General features: G+C 45.4%; 1 protein-coding gene across 2 annotated transcripts in view; it reads left to right on the top strand.

Moving 5' to 3' along the window:
* The window catches only part of GIPC1 (GIPC PDZ domain containing family member 1), a 55,540-nt gene extending 40,125 nt beyond the window's left edge, over positions 1–15,415 (top strand). For both annotated transcript variants that reach the window (XM_070739604.1, XM_070739605.1), the window contains exons 5-8: positions 11,064–11,176; positions 12,635–12,716; positions 13,297–14,176; positions 14,310–15,415. In XM_070739604.1, coding sequence (XP_070595705.1) covers positions 11,064–11,176; positions 12,635–12,716; positions 13,297–13,448 — 347 coding nt within the window. In that variant the 3' untranslated portion in view covers positions 13,449–14,176; positions 14,310–15,415. The remainder of the gene's footprint in view (positions 1–11,063; positions 11,177–12,634; positions 12,717–13,296; positions 14,177–14,309) is intronic.
* Positions 15,416–15,650: the final 235 nt, after the last annotated feature.

Below are 15,650 nucleotides of genomic sequence, written 5' to 3'. Positions count from 1 at the left end.
GGATGAACCTGTCAAGATCCTTCACTCGGCGGCTGCTGTGCCAGGCGAAGCAGAGGAAGTCCTCCGCCCAGAGGACAAGCGGATTGAACAAATGCTCAAAAGAGGATTCACCGCAGATTCCTGGGCCATTAAAAGTTCTGCAGCGGCTTCCTTTTTCTCCAGAGCCATGCTTCTGTGGCTTCGCCAACTTCAACAGCATATTCCTCCCGATGACTTGAGAGGTCAACAAGACTTCAACAAGGTCTTTGCAGCTGCTCAGTACGTGGCTGATGCCACTTTACAATCTACTAGATTTTCTGCTAAGTCTATTGCAGCTTCTACAACGGCTAGAAGACTCCTATGGCTTCGCCCTTGGCAAGCAGGAGTACGTCAGAAGTGGCAGTTATCTCTGGGACCCTTAAAGCGCGACCTTCTTTTCGGGGATCTTCTGGATCCACTCCTCACGGAAACCACGGACAAGAAGAAAGTATTGGGTCCAACCACCAAAAAGGCTACCAAAACGCAGTCCTTTCGTCGCCCAGGGCGTCAGCAAGATCAAGCGGCTTCCTATCAGAGATCTCCAGGTCAGTATTCCCCCCGCTTTCGTTCCCAAGGTAGGAACTCCAGGGGCAGAGGTTTTCGCTTCCAAAGGGGAGCGTCCTCTAACAGGGCTTCAAAAAAACCTAGATGGTAGTTTTTCCTCGATTCCCATAGGTGGTCGCCTAGCCCATTTCGCCTCTAATTGGTGTCTCACCTCCAAGGACCCCTGGGTCATTGACACTGTTCAAACAGGCCTTCTTTTAGAATTTATCTCTCCCCCCCCGAAACGTTTTATTTCCTGCCCTTCTCCCAGGTCCTCCTCAGATTGTAACCGTATGGAGGAGGCCATTTCCCACTTATTGTCCATCAGAGCCATTCAACCGGTTCCCCCCGGTCAGAAGGGTCTAGGTTTTTATTCCATCCTATTTATGGTTCCAAAATCCTCCGGAGGTTGGAGAGCTATTTTGGATTTAAAGAAGCTGAACCTATTCATCAAATATAGGAAGTTTAAGATGCACTCCTTATCATCCATTTTGGCCGCCATCCACCCGGGAGATTTCATGGTCTCTTTAGACCTCACTGAGGCCTACCTCCACATTCCTATAGCCAAATGCCACAGAAAATTTTTACGTTTCTCCTTTCAGGGCAGGCATTTCCAGTATAGGGCGATGCCATTTGGCCTTTCCTCGGCCCCTCGGGTCTTTACAAAGCTCTTGGGGTCCCTGGCGGCCTATATCCGGGCGTCTCCCATTCACATTTTATGTTATCTTGATGATATTTTGATTCATGGGAACTCCCTAGAGAAAGTGAAAACAGACCTTTCTGTCACCATGTCAGTTCTTCAGGACCATGGATTTTCCATCAACTTTGACAAAAGTCATCTCCAACCTTCCACATCCATCTTACACCTGGGATCCGTTATTAATTCAGAATCCTCCCAGGTCTTTCTCTCTCCTGAGAGAAAATTCAGTATAGGGGAGTTAATTTCTTGCATTTTATCTCAACCTTCAGTATCCATAGTAACCCTGTCTTCCCTTTTGGGGAAGATGGTGTCATGCATAGGCATCATTCCCTGGGCTCGCCTTCATGCTAGGGAACTACAGTGGCTCCTATTACCCTTTCAGAGATCGGGGCACAGCAACTCAAGTCGTCGCATTGTCATCCCACCAATTGTTCGCAGATCCTTCAAGTGGTGGAAGTCTCCGGCCATGGACAAAGGATCCCCGTTCAGGTGCCCGGATCAATTTGTCATCACCACAGATGCCAGTCTATCGGGATGGGGCGCCCACGCCCAGGGGATGATAGCCCAGGGCACGTGGTCCCCGGAGGAAGCTTCCAAGCCAATCAATTGGCTAGAGTTAAGAGCCGTTTCCCTGGCTCTGAAGCAGTTCTCTCCTCGCATTCCCAACCGGCACGTTCTCATTCTCACCGACAACATTGCCACAAAAAGCCATATCTGCAGACAGGGGGGCACGAGATCCAAGGCCCTCATGAGGGAGGCCCTCAAGTTAGGCCTTTGGGCGGAAAAACATCTTCGGTCGCTCCTAGCCGACCACATCTCGGGGAGCCTCAACGTCCAGGCGGATTGGCTATCTCGAGCAACGATAGACCCAGGAGAGTGGAACCTCCATCAAGACCTGTTCCATCAAATCAGCCTCAGATTCGGCCTACCAGTTCTGGATCTCTTCGCGACCAATGCGAACGCCCAACTCCCTCGCTTTTTTTCCAGATTTCCATCCCCGGGAGCGGAAGCAATCAATGCCCTCCGGAGCCCATGGCCTCCAGGCCTACTTTACGCATTCCCTCCAATTCCAATTCTCCCGGACGTGATTCACAAGGTCCTCACCGAGAGGGCCCGAGTAATCCTAATCGCCCCTCATTGGCCCCGCCGGCCCTGGTTCGCGGATCTCCAACAGTTGTCCGTCCAGGACCCTTGGCGACTCCCCGTTTCGGGGGATATGCTGCGGCAGGGGGCCTCATTCCATCCAGACCCGGAGTGGTTCCACCTCACCGCCTGGCTGTTATCAGGAGAGACTTAGAACTGCGTGGCCACGACCCCGATACAGTGGAGGTCATTTTAAAGGCCAGAAGGGGTTCGACCAATCGAATCTACGACCACACGTGGTCCAAGTTTCACCAGTGGTGTCTACAGGAAGGCCTCTCTCCCCTGTGCATCCCCATACACAGAATCATTTCCTTCCTTATGCAAGGTTTCCATCAGGGACTTTCCACCAGCACCCTCCGGCGTCATCTGGCGGCCATTTCCTCTGTCCTAGCGGGGCCCCGCAGACAGCCTCTCCGCTCCTTTCCAGAAGTTCAGGAATTCCTCAAGGGCATAGCCAACCTCAGACCTTCCAAGGTCCACAGGTATCCATCCTGGGATTTGCCACGGGTTCTCCATTCCCTCACGCAGGCACCATACGAACCCCTAAAATCGGCGTCCCTCAGGTACCTATCCTTTAAAGTAGCATTCCTGGTGGCTATTACCTCTGCCCGACGCATTTCGGAGCTGGCTGCCCTCTCAATCAGGCAGGACCTTTGTCAATTTCATCAGGACAAGGTAGTCTTGCGATTGGACCCCACCTTCTTACCCAAGGTCAGTTCCATGTTCCACAGAACTCAGGATATTGTCCTACCTTCCTTCTGCCTCCAACGAGACCATCCCTTGGCAATTAGATGGCACACCCTGGATCTCATTAGAGCGCTGAGAATCTATATCCAACGCACAGGACCCTTTCGGAGGTCAGAAGCACTTTTTATAGCCTATCACCCCAGAGTCATGGGTGCCAAAGTGTCTTCAACAGTAATAGGCCGTTGGATCAGAGGGACTATATCTAAGGCCTACGAGTCGGCCTCCCTCTCAGTTCCAAGGAACATCACAGCGCATTCCACCAGGAGCGCAGCCACCTCGGCCGCTTGGGCGACTCAAGCCCCGTTGGAGGAGGTCTGCAAAGCAGCCACTTGGGCCTCGCCAAATTCCTTCATCAGGCACTACAAGATTGACTCTTACGCTTCAGCGGACGCTGCCTTCGGCAGAAGGGTACTCCAATCCGTTATCTCACACGATAGCAATCTAATCCCACCCTAGGGACCATCTATTGGGTATGTCCCATGTGACTGCTGGACCCGCTCCTTCAGTACGGAGAATAGGCGTTGATTGCTTACCTGAACGCCTCTTCTCGTACGGTGAGCGGGTACAGCAGTCACTTCCCACCCTTGTATGTGTCTTCTTTACCTTCCTATAACCTTTCTTCCTCTAACAATGAGAGTTGAACACTACAGAGCTTCACAGCTGAGCCTAGTCTATGGATTCGCGAATTCTGGGGAAGGGGCGGATCCAGCAAGCTTTTTTAACACTAGGCTCAGTTCCACCGGATTGGACATGAGCAACCCATGTGACTGCTGTACCCGCTCACCGTACGAGAAGAGGCGTTCAGGTAAGCAATCAACGCCTATTCTAATCTCTGGGAGGAGTTGGTTTCAAAGGGCCGGGGCCGACACAGAGAAGGCTCTTCCCCTGGGTCCCGCCAAACAACATTGTTTAGTTGATGGGACCCGGAGAAGGCCCACTCTGTGGGACCTAACTGGTCGCTGGGATTCGTGCAGCAGAAGACGGTCCCTGAGATAATCTGGTCCGGTGCCATGAAGGGCTTTATATTGCGACCTTCTGGCAAGCAAAATCTATGGGGAAGCCCATAGGTTCATTTAACAACTTGGTTACCAACTTGTCGACTTCAGTGATTCACTTAACAACTGTGGCAAGATAGGTCACAAAAGGGGGTAAAACTCACTTAGCAAATGTCTCGCTTAACGGAAATGTTTGGCTCACCTTGTGGTTGTAAGTTGAGGACTTCAGGTATATCTCTCAGCAGTTTCTTCAACATTTACTCCATCTTTGACTAGCATTTCTCTAGTCTACCAGTTCTGCGGTGGGGGGACATGAAAAACTACTCCCCAGCCCAACCCATGAGTCCTTCGGACGTTGGGCAGCATATAAATTGAATAAAACAAAACAATTTAAATAAAATAAATTGCTTGTTCCAGATGTGGCTCCGGATATGATTTTTAAATCTGTTTGGCCCTTGATAAACATACTTACCCAGAGATTGCTGTAATCCTCACATCTAGTTTATGGTGTTTATTTTGCAATCCAACAACCGTGAACTATTCTTGAAACATCGTGGCAAAGAATTTATGTCTCATCCAGCTCCATTCCTAGAGTAGCGTTTCCTTCCAATCCGAATTGGAACTTTAACCTGCCTGTTCTTCTTCCAAGACCACACATGGTGCTACCTCCCAAATTTAAAATGAGCTTTAATGCTTTCTTTAGATACGAGTCTACGGAGAGGGGCAGCATACAAATCTAATAAATAATAATAATAATAATAATAATAATAATAATAATAATAATAATAATAATAATAATTTGAAAGCTTCAGCATTCCTTTCACTCGCTTCCTAAAGCTGCTTTTAGAGTCATTACAGCACAGGTAGTATTCAACTTACAACCGTTTGTTCAGTGACCGTTCGAAGTTACTCCTCCACTCAAAACAGAATATCCTACGAAAATAGACTAACAATCCTGGGCCTAGAAAGCCTAGAACTACGGCGCCTAAAACACGATTTGAGTATTGCCCACAAGATCATATGCTGCAACGTCCTACCGGTCAATGACTACTTCAGCTTCAACCGCAACAACACAAGAGCATGCAACAGATTCAAACTTAATACGAACCGCTCCAAACTTGACTGTAAAAAAATATGATTTCAACAATCGAGTTATCGAAGTGTGGAACTCAATAGTGTCAACCCCTAACCCCCAACATTTCCCCCTTAGACTCTCCACGATTGACCTCTCCAGGTTCCTAAGAGGCCAGTAAGGGGCGTACATAAGTGCACTGGTGTGCCTTTCGTCCCCTGTCCAATTGTCTTTCCTTTCTCTCACTTATCATATATATTTTCTTTCTTTCATATATCCTCTCCTCTAAGTTCACTTTACCCTTATATATACTACATGTCTATTTCCCCCCCCCTATATATTTGTGTATTGGACAAATGAATAAATAAAAATAAAATAAATAAAAATACAATGGCGCTGAAAAAGTGACTAGTGACCATTTTTCATACTTATGACTGTTGCAGCATTGCCGTAGTCACATGTTCAAAATATGGTCACTTGGCGATTGATTCATATTTATTATTGTTTCTGTATCCATGGAGGTCATGTGATAATTTTTTTGTAACCACCTGACAAGCAAAGTCAGTGGGGAAACCAGATTCACTTTAACAACCTTGTGATTCAACAACTACAGTAGTTCATTTAGCAGCTGTGGCAAGAACAGGGCTAAACTACTGTACCTGCAAACCAGTTTCTTTTAAAGTGGTGGTTTGAATTCATATGAAGATTATTTAGCTTTTCAGGGAAAAGTATTTATGTAAAAGTTTGATGCAACTAAATGAGTACCCCACAGATATAATAGAAATAATTGTCCAACTTTTTCTCCTTTTTTTGTGAGCACTTTATTGTTTCACTGGATAACTGATATCAAGCACTAGATTTGAGAACTACTAATGCTACAATATATTTCTTAATTTGTTCTCCATTTTTAGTTTACATCAGTGGTTGCCGGGGGAAAATGTTTTACTTGATAGGTTTGAAATCCCTTCTGTATCTGTCCTTCTCTTGCCCATTTTTTGTTAAACTTGGAGCCTGGCTTCACAATATTTCCTTTTTTTAAAAAATTAATTTTTTTCCTCCTCCACATTAAAAAACATACATAGCAATACATATACAGTAGAACCTCGACATACGAGCTGCTCTATATACGAGCATTTCGAGATACGAGCTAGGAGGGGAGAGATATTTCTGTTTGACTCCCGAGCTCAAATTCGAGATACGAGCCGAGGCCAAGTCTTCGCTCCGGGCTGTGCCCCCTCCGAGCGCTCACCGCCTGTCCCTGTCAGCGGCCCAGCCACCTTCACCCGCCCGGACAACCGCCTCCTCCCTTCCCCGTGGGAGCACCGCACCTCTTGTCTGCCCGGCCCGAGAGGCACGAAACCGCCGCTCATGCTGGGCGGCCCGCCTGGAACGCCAGCATTGCCGCCGGGCCGATTGCCGAGTGGGGGCGGGGCGCGGGAGGAGGCAGCGCCGCACCGGCCCCCTCAGGCCGCTCCGCCCGGGATGGGGCTCCTCCGGAGTGGCGCACGGGGAAGGGCTTGAGCCGCCGTCTTCTCCCTTCCCCGTGGGAGCACCGCATCTCTTGTCTGCCCGGCCCGAGAGGCACGAAACCACCGCTCATGCCGGGCGGCCCGCCTGGAACGCCAGCATTGCCGCCGGGCCGATTGCCGAGCGGGGGCAGGGCACGGGAGCCCCATCCCGGACGGAGCGGCCTGAGGGGGCCGGTGCGGCGCTGCCTCCTCCCGCGCCCTGCCCCCGCTCGACAATCGGCCTGGCGGCAATGCTGGCGTTCTAGGCGGGCCGCCCGGCATGAGCGGCGGTTTCGTGCCTCTCGGGCCGGGCAGACAAGAGATGCGGTGCTCCCACGGGGAAGGGAGAAAGAGGCAGTTGTCCGAGCGGGTGAAGGTGGCTGGGCCGCTGACAGGGACAGGCGGTAAGCGCTCGGAGGGGGCACACCCCGGAGCGAGACTTGGCCTCTGCCGCGGCTGCTGCCCGCCTGCTTCTCTCTCCCTCCTTCCCCGTGGTGCTTGGTGAACGGAGAGGTGGTCGCTTCGCCTGCCGCTCTGCTTCCCTCCCTCCGCAGACCCAGAGACAAAACAAACAGAAAGGAGGCACGGAGCGGGGGGAGCCGCCTGGCAGACCGCCTTTGTGTTTTTGGCTGGGGGGGGGAGAGGATCGGGAGGCTCAAGCCTCCTTCGGTGGTGGCGGTCGGTTTTTGATTTTTGGCCTTGCACGCATTAATCGCTTTTCCATTGATTCCTATGGGAAACAATGTTTCGTCTTACGAGCTTTTCGACTTACGAGCCTCCTCCCGTCACCAATTAAATTCGTAAGTTGAGGTATTACTGTATCTTCAATATCGGTCCATACGTTTATATTATCTCTTATAATAAACTAACATAATCTGCATTACATCTAATTTTAATTTCAGTTTTTCAGTCTGTCCAGGTATTTTCTTTTAAGGGTAACTGGGGGGTGGGAGGTGTTGACCTATCAAAAGTTATACTTTCTGCTAACCCGAGAGAAATTAAGGAAAGGACAGAACAACCCATTTTAGGGAGGCAGACAGTAAGCAAAAACTGCAAGTAATGGTAAAAAAATTCTCTTTGGGGAGCTGACATTCTTCCCCTCAGGAATATGAAAAATTCCAGCATGCTCAAGGTTTATATTCAGAAGCCACCTTGTCTGGCTGATTTTTAAAATCTGACTCAGAAGAAAGATGTTTTTACTTTGTTTAAATCTTGTATCTAGATAACTTTTACAGTAATTTAATTAGGATAGAAATGAAAAATGCCAGAAGTAGAACATACCTCAGCCTTAAGAATATACAGACATGTTTTGCCTTTATCATTTGTATTAAGTTGTGAAGGCATTCTCCATAAGGCAGTTACAAATAGCAGCAATTTGCCAGAGACTAGTTTAAGTTTTTGAAAACAAGTGACTAAATATTACATGTACAATTAAGGAAGAACAGTCCTTTTGTTGGTTTCAAAACAGCTGATGAATGGAGAGAGGGGAAAGCAAAAACATTGAAATACAAGTTAAATCGGAATGACTGTAAATGGAATATTCTCATCAAGCATGCTAAATAGAATTGCAGGACAATATCTGATATGATTGATTGATTGGATTTATATGCCACCCCTCTCCAAGGATTCCAAGGTCAAAGGGTATTATTATACCCCTTGAAATGAGATGTTCTCTTTAAAATACAAAATGTTTTGGGGTCAATCCTTTTCCTTTAAAAAAAAAAAAATCTATTATAATATATTTGGAAGCCAGAAAATAAATTCTACAAGTACCCCAACAGGAATCGCTTTGAAACAAGTTGTTTCAGTTTTATTTTTATTTTTTTTAATGTTCAGTCAACAGGACCATTTTTAGACAGCTACATGCAAAGGGAAGGCCCTTAATTGCTACTAGATTGAGTGCAAAATAGCAATGGCAGTGGAGATACAAAAGATTGCAGAACAAGGGAAATAGCAAAGAGATTAGGACTTTTATGGCTCATAGTTTTCACCACTTCAAATCTTGTTTATAGGAAATGAGCGAGGACACATTTTAGTGCCAGTTTTATTCCTCTCCAGCAAAGCTTGGCAGTGGTAAAGTTATACTTAACTGAAGGATCCTTCTAAATGTGCCCTAAAGTTGGAAAGTTTGCTAAAGCTATCCAAAGGAAATGGGGACTGCAATTTGTCAAAGAATACACATTCTTTTCATAGAAGATACGCAATGATACCTGGAACCATGACAAGTAACTTGTGCAAAGTCTTTGTGACGGCTTTCTTTAAATATGCAAACATTTCCATGTATTGCATCTACTTAACTTTTTTGGTCATGCTTCCTTTGGTTAATCATAGAGCTGGATTTTGGGCTTTTTCCTTTCTGAAGAGATGCGGCTCCGTTGGCAAATTACAGATTTCCTTTTTGTTCTGCTGAAAGATGCAACAACTCTGTTCTAATTTACCATGGGTACTCCTAGAAATAACTTACCTGTTAGGTACAAGAGGCCCAGTGCCTAAAGCCCACAAAAATGGGAATTCTAAAATTTAGCAATGATGATGTGCGATAGAGATTATTAATTTGCAATTCGCGATTATTATTATTACAAAATAATATTTAGATTATTAGATTCCTTATTTTTTGACATATATGAAGAAAACATTGAAATCATATAAAATATAATTTTAATACAATTTTTAATGGAAGGAGGGGTACATAAAGGCAAAGGAACCATGGGATCACAAAAGTCACTTTTTAGCCGGGTTGCCAAATCATCATCCCTCCAATTTGTCCTCAAGGTGAAGTTCCATTCTTAAGTACATTCAAATACAGTGATACCTCGTCTTACAAACGCCTCATCATACAAACTTTTCGAGATACAAACCCGGGGTTTAAGAATTTTTTGCCTCTTCTTACAAACTATTTTCACCTTACAAACCCACCACCGCCGCTGGGATACCCCGCCTCCGGACTTCCATTGCCAGCGAAACACCTGTTTTTGCACTGCTGGGATTCTCCTGAGGCTCCCCTCCATGGGAAACCCCACCTCCGGACTTCAGTGTTTTTGTGATGCTGCAGGGGGATCCCAGCAGGGGAATCCCAGCAGCACAAAAACGGGCGCTTCGCTGGCAACGGAAGTCCGGAGGTGGGGTTTCCCAGCAAGGGGAACCTCAGTGAAATCGCAACATCGCAAAAACACAGAGGTCTGAAGGTGAGGTTTTGACGACTTCGGTGTTTTTGCGATGCTGCGATTTCACTGTTGCTCCCTTCGCTGGAAAACCCCACCTCCAGACTTCCGTTGCTAGTGAAGCGCTCGTTTTTGCGGTGCTGGGATTCCCCTGCAGCATCACAAAAGCACAGAAGTCAGGAGGTGGGGTTTCCCATGGAGGGGAGCCTCAGGGCAATCACAGCAGCGCAAAAATGGGTGCTTCGGCTGGCAAAAGGGGTGAATTTTGGGCTTGCACGCATTAATCGCTCTTACAAACTTTTCACCTTAAGAACCACGTCCCAGAACCAATTAAGTTTGTAAGACAAGTTATCACTGTATATAATAGGCCATGTCAGAAAGAATTGTATAACTACATGTATGAAAGTTACTATTGGAGTAAGTAAACTTGATTATTATTATCATTTCCTAATTTGGAGTGAGTGAGGAACGAATGTGAAAAATCTGCATTAGATAATCATTTGTTAGAAGTATCACTTAAAAATTCAGTTCTCTGACATTCCACTCTTCCAATTGTGGGTATATTGTTCCATGATTGCTATTGCAATTCAGATTCTTTTTTATGTTTTGCAGATCTTCTTTTCTCTTTTGATGCGTTTTTGTTGTCTCATATATTTTACCCCAAGTAGCCTTCCCAATTCCGATAATCTATTTCCTACGTGTGCACTTACATTTTTGAAATACGATTTTATAATGCTCTTTCCAGACAATTATAATTAACATTTTTGAAGATGCATTTTTACTAGAAGTCACTGATATCAAAGGATTCAATGTTTTTTGCTGAGGATTTGAATTCCTGATATTCTTCATTTGAGTTTAAATTCATAAACATTTCATAATGCCAATAATGTAAAAACTTATCTGTTTGGATCAGAGTATGTACATCATGGTATTTGTATGATTTTTACAAGTTACTGAAAGCCTAATAAATGTGGGTCAGCAGTGGCACACCCCAAAACTTAAAAATAACACTTGATTATGAACACATAATACTGACTAATGATAACTAAGCATTTTTCGTGAATTTCTTGCTTGGGGAGATGAAACTAAGCTCTTTCCTATGTTGGTGTTTAAACTGGGGTTTCTGCTGTGCAAATCAAGCAAAGCCTCATCAAACATTGTCTCATTCTCTTATAGACATGATCAGTCAAAGGTCCAAAGGAGGCAAAAACAGTGGATCTGCCCAGCTTGGCACAGGAAAGGGCACACTGCGTCTACGGGCCAAGGGACCAGCCACCGTGGAAGAACAGGTGTGTATTCTATGGTCCCAACTCCATTGGTCAGAAAGTGGAACCCTTTCTTCCAGCCAAGGATAAAAGCAGAGCAGATAGCCCTGTTGAAAAGGATGTCCTACAACACACCATGCATCATTTCTGCTGCCTCATCTTTCTATGCCTCACCTTCCTTCCTCATTCTGTGTGGCCAAAAAAAAAAGAAAAGTGAGAGGAAGGAATGACTGAATCAGCAGCAGTAAGCAGCAGTAAGCAATTATAAAGATCACCACAAGGGTCTGTTCTGGGTCCTATTCTTTTTAATATGTTTGTGAGTGACATAGGGGAAGGTCTGGTAGGGAAGCCTATTTGCCGATGACTCTAAAGTGTGCAATAGGGTTGATATTCCTGGAGGGGTCTGTAATATGGTAAATGATTTAGCTTTACTAGATAAATGGTCAAAGCAATGGAAACTGCAGTTTAATGTTTCCAAATGTAAAATAATGCACTTGGGGAAAAGGAATCCTCAATCTGAGTATTGCATTGGCAGTTCTGTGTTAACAAAAACTTCAGAAGAGAAGGATTTAGGGGTAGTGATTTCTGACAGTCTCAAAATGGGTGAGCAGTGTGGTCGGGCAGTAGGAAAAGCAAGTAGGATGCTTGGCTGCATAGCTAGAGGTATAACAAGCAGGAAGAGGGAGATTGTGATCCCCTTATATAGAGCGCTGGTGAGACCACATTTGGAATACTGTGTTCAGTTCTGGAGACCTCACCTACAAAAAGATATTGACAAAATTGAACGGGTCCAAAGACGGGCCACAAGAATGGTGGAAGGTCTTAAACATAAAACGTATCAGGAAAGACTTAATGAACTTAATCTGTATAGTCTGGAGGACAGAAGGGAAAGGGGGGGACATGATCGAAACATTTAAATATGTTAAAGGGTTAAATAAGGTTCAGGAGGGAAATGTTTTTAGTAGGAAAGTGAACACAAGAACAAGGGGACACAATCTGAAGTTAGTTGGGGGAATGATCAAAAGCAACGTGAGAAAATATTATTTCACTGAAAGAGTAGTAGATCCTTGGAACAAACTTCCAGCAGACATGGTTGGTAAATCCACAGTAACTGAATTTAAACATGCCTGGGATAAACATATATCCATTGTAAGATGAAATACAGGAAATAGTATAAGGGCAGACTAGATGGACCATGAGGTCTTTTTCTGCCATCAGTCTTCTATGTTTCTATCAGCTGCTCTACCAAGCTTACATTTGAGATGTTGGATCAGTAGCTTCTCCCCCCCTTCCCCCGAACTCCTTTCATATTGTTTCTTTTAATTTATTTTTCCCTATCTCTACCAAGGTATTTTGCTGCACTGTAATCCCCATCAGTTTTGTCTTACTGGGTAGAGTTGTGTAGATTGTTTTTTTCAATTAGCAGAAGGGGAATATTGTTGTTATTTTGGTGAGTGTGGTTTGTTTGTTTTGCTCCCATAGCCCTCTGCATTTGAGGAAAAGGCCATTGAGAAGGTTGATGATCTTTTGGAGAGCTACATGGGTATCCGTGACACAGAACTAGGTAAGCTTGTTTTTAAAATCTGGATGCTGAGCTGCTAAGAGATGGCAGGCAGTGAGTTGTGGCTGATCTGCAGCCTACTCCTGCCTGTTTTTACTCCTGTGCTTAGGAACAAAAATAAATGTAACTTGTAAAGGCTTCCTTGTGTCCTTCCTTCGATTTATGTTTAGTTCTATAAATCAGTGTTTTTCAACCAGTGTGCCACGGCACACTAGTGTGCCGTGAGACATGGTCAGGTGTGCCATGGGGAAATTAAACATGGGTCCACAAACTACCATTTCTGCTAGGATATCCCTTTTGTGTTCATCAAAACAGGTACAGGATTCACACTAAGTGAGTATAAATACATTTGGAAACTATATTATTAACTATATGTATAATATGTACTGTGTTAGAGTGTCATTTTGTGTCATTTTGGTTGGTGGTGTGCCCCAGGATTTTGTAAATGTAAAAAATGTGCCGCGGCTCAAAAAAAGTTGAAAATCACTGCTATAAATTATATGCATATAGTCCTATAAAAGTGTTTGGGGATAGAATTAATACTTATTTCTGGGGTTTCTCCCCCCCCCCTCTTCCTCCACAGCTGCTACCATGGTGGAGTTGGGCAAGGACAAACAGAATCCTGATGAATTTGCAGAAGCGTTGGATGAGCAGCTGGGTGATTTTGCCTTCCCGGATGAGTTCGTCTTTGATGTCTGGGGAAGCATTGGAGATGCCAAGGTTGGGCGCTACTAGGACTGTAAACACACTATTCCCCCCCTCTCCTCCCACAGAAACTCTGAACAGACCAGTGGTGATTCTGGAACACTACAGCGCCCTTCGCTTTGATGCTGGGCGCACTGATTGGAAGGAATCCTAGAGCAATAAGTAATCTTGCATTATTGACTGGAGTGTAATGTGAACTGGGGGCAGAATTGCTGCTGCTTGCCTCCAGACCCCTCCCCTCTTGATGGAAATTCCCTCGGCCCTGGGTACAACCAAGCCATTCTGTTTGCTCTGTGTTCTAGTCTGAGCTAGGTGCTGCCAGTTGCTTCATACCGTTTGCTGTTTCTTAGAGAGGAATGGCTGCTGCATGTTGGATTTCTAAGCTTATTCTGGTTTGGGAGCGAGTGTAACTGAAGTAGCCATTCAGATTTAGATGGGTGGCCGAGCTGTTTTTGTTTTGAGAATTGGACATTTTCCATGGGAGCTGAATGAAAGGAGGGATGGACGGAGTTGGATTTTTCAGCTCTAATAAAACTGGAGGAGAGGTCCTAGCTCCTTGCTCTGCATATTGGCTCTGAGCAGGTGGTGCCTAAGGAGACACACAACTCCTAGTTCTTCTGAAAGATTGATCACCCTTCCCCAGTTCACTTGTCATCTGTGTTGGTACGAGGCACATAAAAATCAACCCCCCCCGCCCCCTCCCCAATTTGGCAACATCTCACCTCACTGTCCCCTTGATCCTGGTGAATTACTTAGACGTTGGCTAGAACAGTGTTTCCCAACCTTGGCAACTTGAAGATATCTGGACTTCAACTCCCAGAATTCCCCAGCCAGCATTCGCTGGCTGGGGAATTCTGGGAGTTGAAGTCCAAATATCTTCAAGTTACCAAGGTTGGGAAACACTGGCCTAGAAGATGCAACGGTGATGCTTCTGCTCCCAGGTTAGCACAAACTAGGTTAAGAAGTAACTTTCGTCCCATCCCATTACCGACAGGTATTGGATGTGTACAAGTAGCAGTCAGTTGTTAAAAGAGATGAAGCATAACTGCTGATTTCTGCTAGGCGTTCGTTGCTGAACTTGATCTGTTTTTGAGCAGAGGCCTCAAATATTGTGGCTGGAAGAGAACTCTCACGCAGTCAGTTGCTGCAGAAAGCACATACAGCATCCATCTAACCCCCAAGTCCTGGTCCTTACGGATGGGTCTGGCCATTCTGAGGTTTGAACGTTGCTCTCTCAGAACCACGTGCAGGTTCCAGCCTCATCAACCTTCCCCCTACGTTTGGGCTTTTAATCCCTGCCAGCTCATGATATGTGGATAATACAAAGGCTATTGTGCGTGTTCTCTCTTTCAGGGGATGGAACTGCATTGAATAATTAATTCAGTGGCGTTTTCCCTTCCACTCTGCTGATTCTAGAACATTCCTTTTCTAAGCTGGCTATAGGAAACTCCTCTTTTTGAAGTAAGGGTTTGGGGGTTGGTTTGGTTTGTTTTTTTCAAAATTTGGGGGACTTTTTTTCAGGAGGAAGGGCAGCAGCAGAAGTCCCTTGTTGTCTAGGTATGGGCATACCTTTCATGTCTGTCTGAACTAATTTTGTCCTGCTGACCTACCTCCTAGGGTTGGCCCAGTTCGTTTCTTGTTATTTATATTCTTTCACCCATGTGTTCATTCTCAAATCCTGGGCCACTCCCCTGTGCCACAACCCATTATTGTAATTATCCTATAATTAATAACACCTTCTTCACATACACCTTACAGCCTCAGCCCACCTACTGTTCCTCTCAAACACTAATTCCAGGTGAGATTGGGAGCTTTCAGGCCTCTGGATCATACCTCAAGCGCAGAGCAGGTGAGGCTTCTGCTAAGCCTTGCTGTTTCTTGTGTCCTGGCACTGGAAACCTCTTAGGGAAAACAGGCACCATGTCCTCCTTGGGCCTATTTTTTTTGTATTCTGCCAGTAAATTGTCTTTAAGATAAAATATACCAATACTATTAAACTGTGTGCATGGTGGTGTGTTTAGAAGGGTTAATTACAATTAAGGAACCGGTACGACTGGAAAGAAGACACTGAACCCATGGAAGGGGTTGGAGAATCTGCCTTACATATTTGGAAAAGAAACGTCTCCAGAGCCATGCAGAAGAAGAAACCCGCTGCAGCCCACAGAATTTTGTCTTATTTTATTTTAGCTTTCTTTGCACTCTTCCCTTGAGAAATTTACCGACTGTTATTTA

The sequence above is a fragment of the Erythrolamprus reginae genome, chromosome 2 (genome assembly GCF_031021105.1).
Source record: "Erythrolamprus reginae isolate rEryReg1 chromosome 2, rEryReg1.hap1, whole genome shotgun sequence".
Lineage (NCBI taxonomy): Eukaryota > Metazoa > Chordata > Lepidosauria > Squamata > Dipsadidae > Erythrolamprus > Erythrolamprus reginae.
The sequence above is the reverse complement of the archived record's forward strand: the minus strand, read 5'-3'. Positions and strand labels throughout refer to the sequence as shown.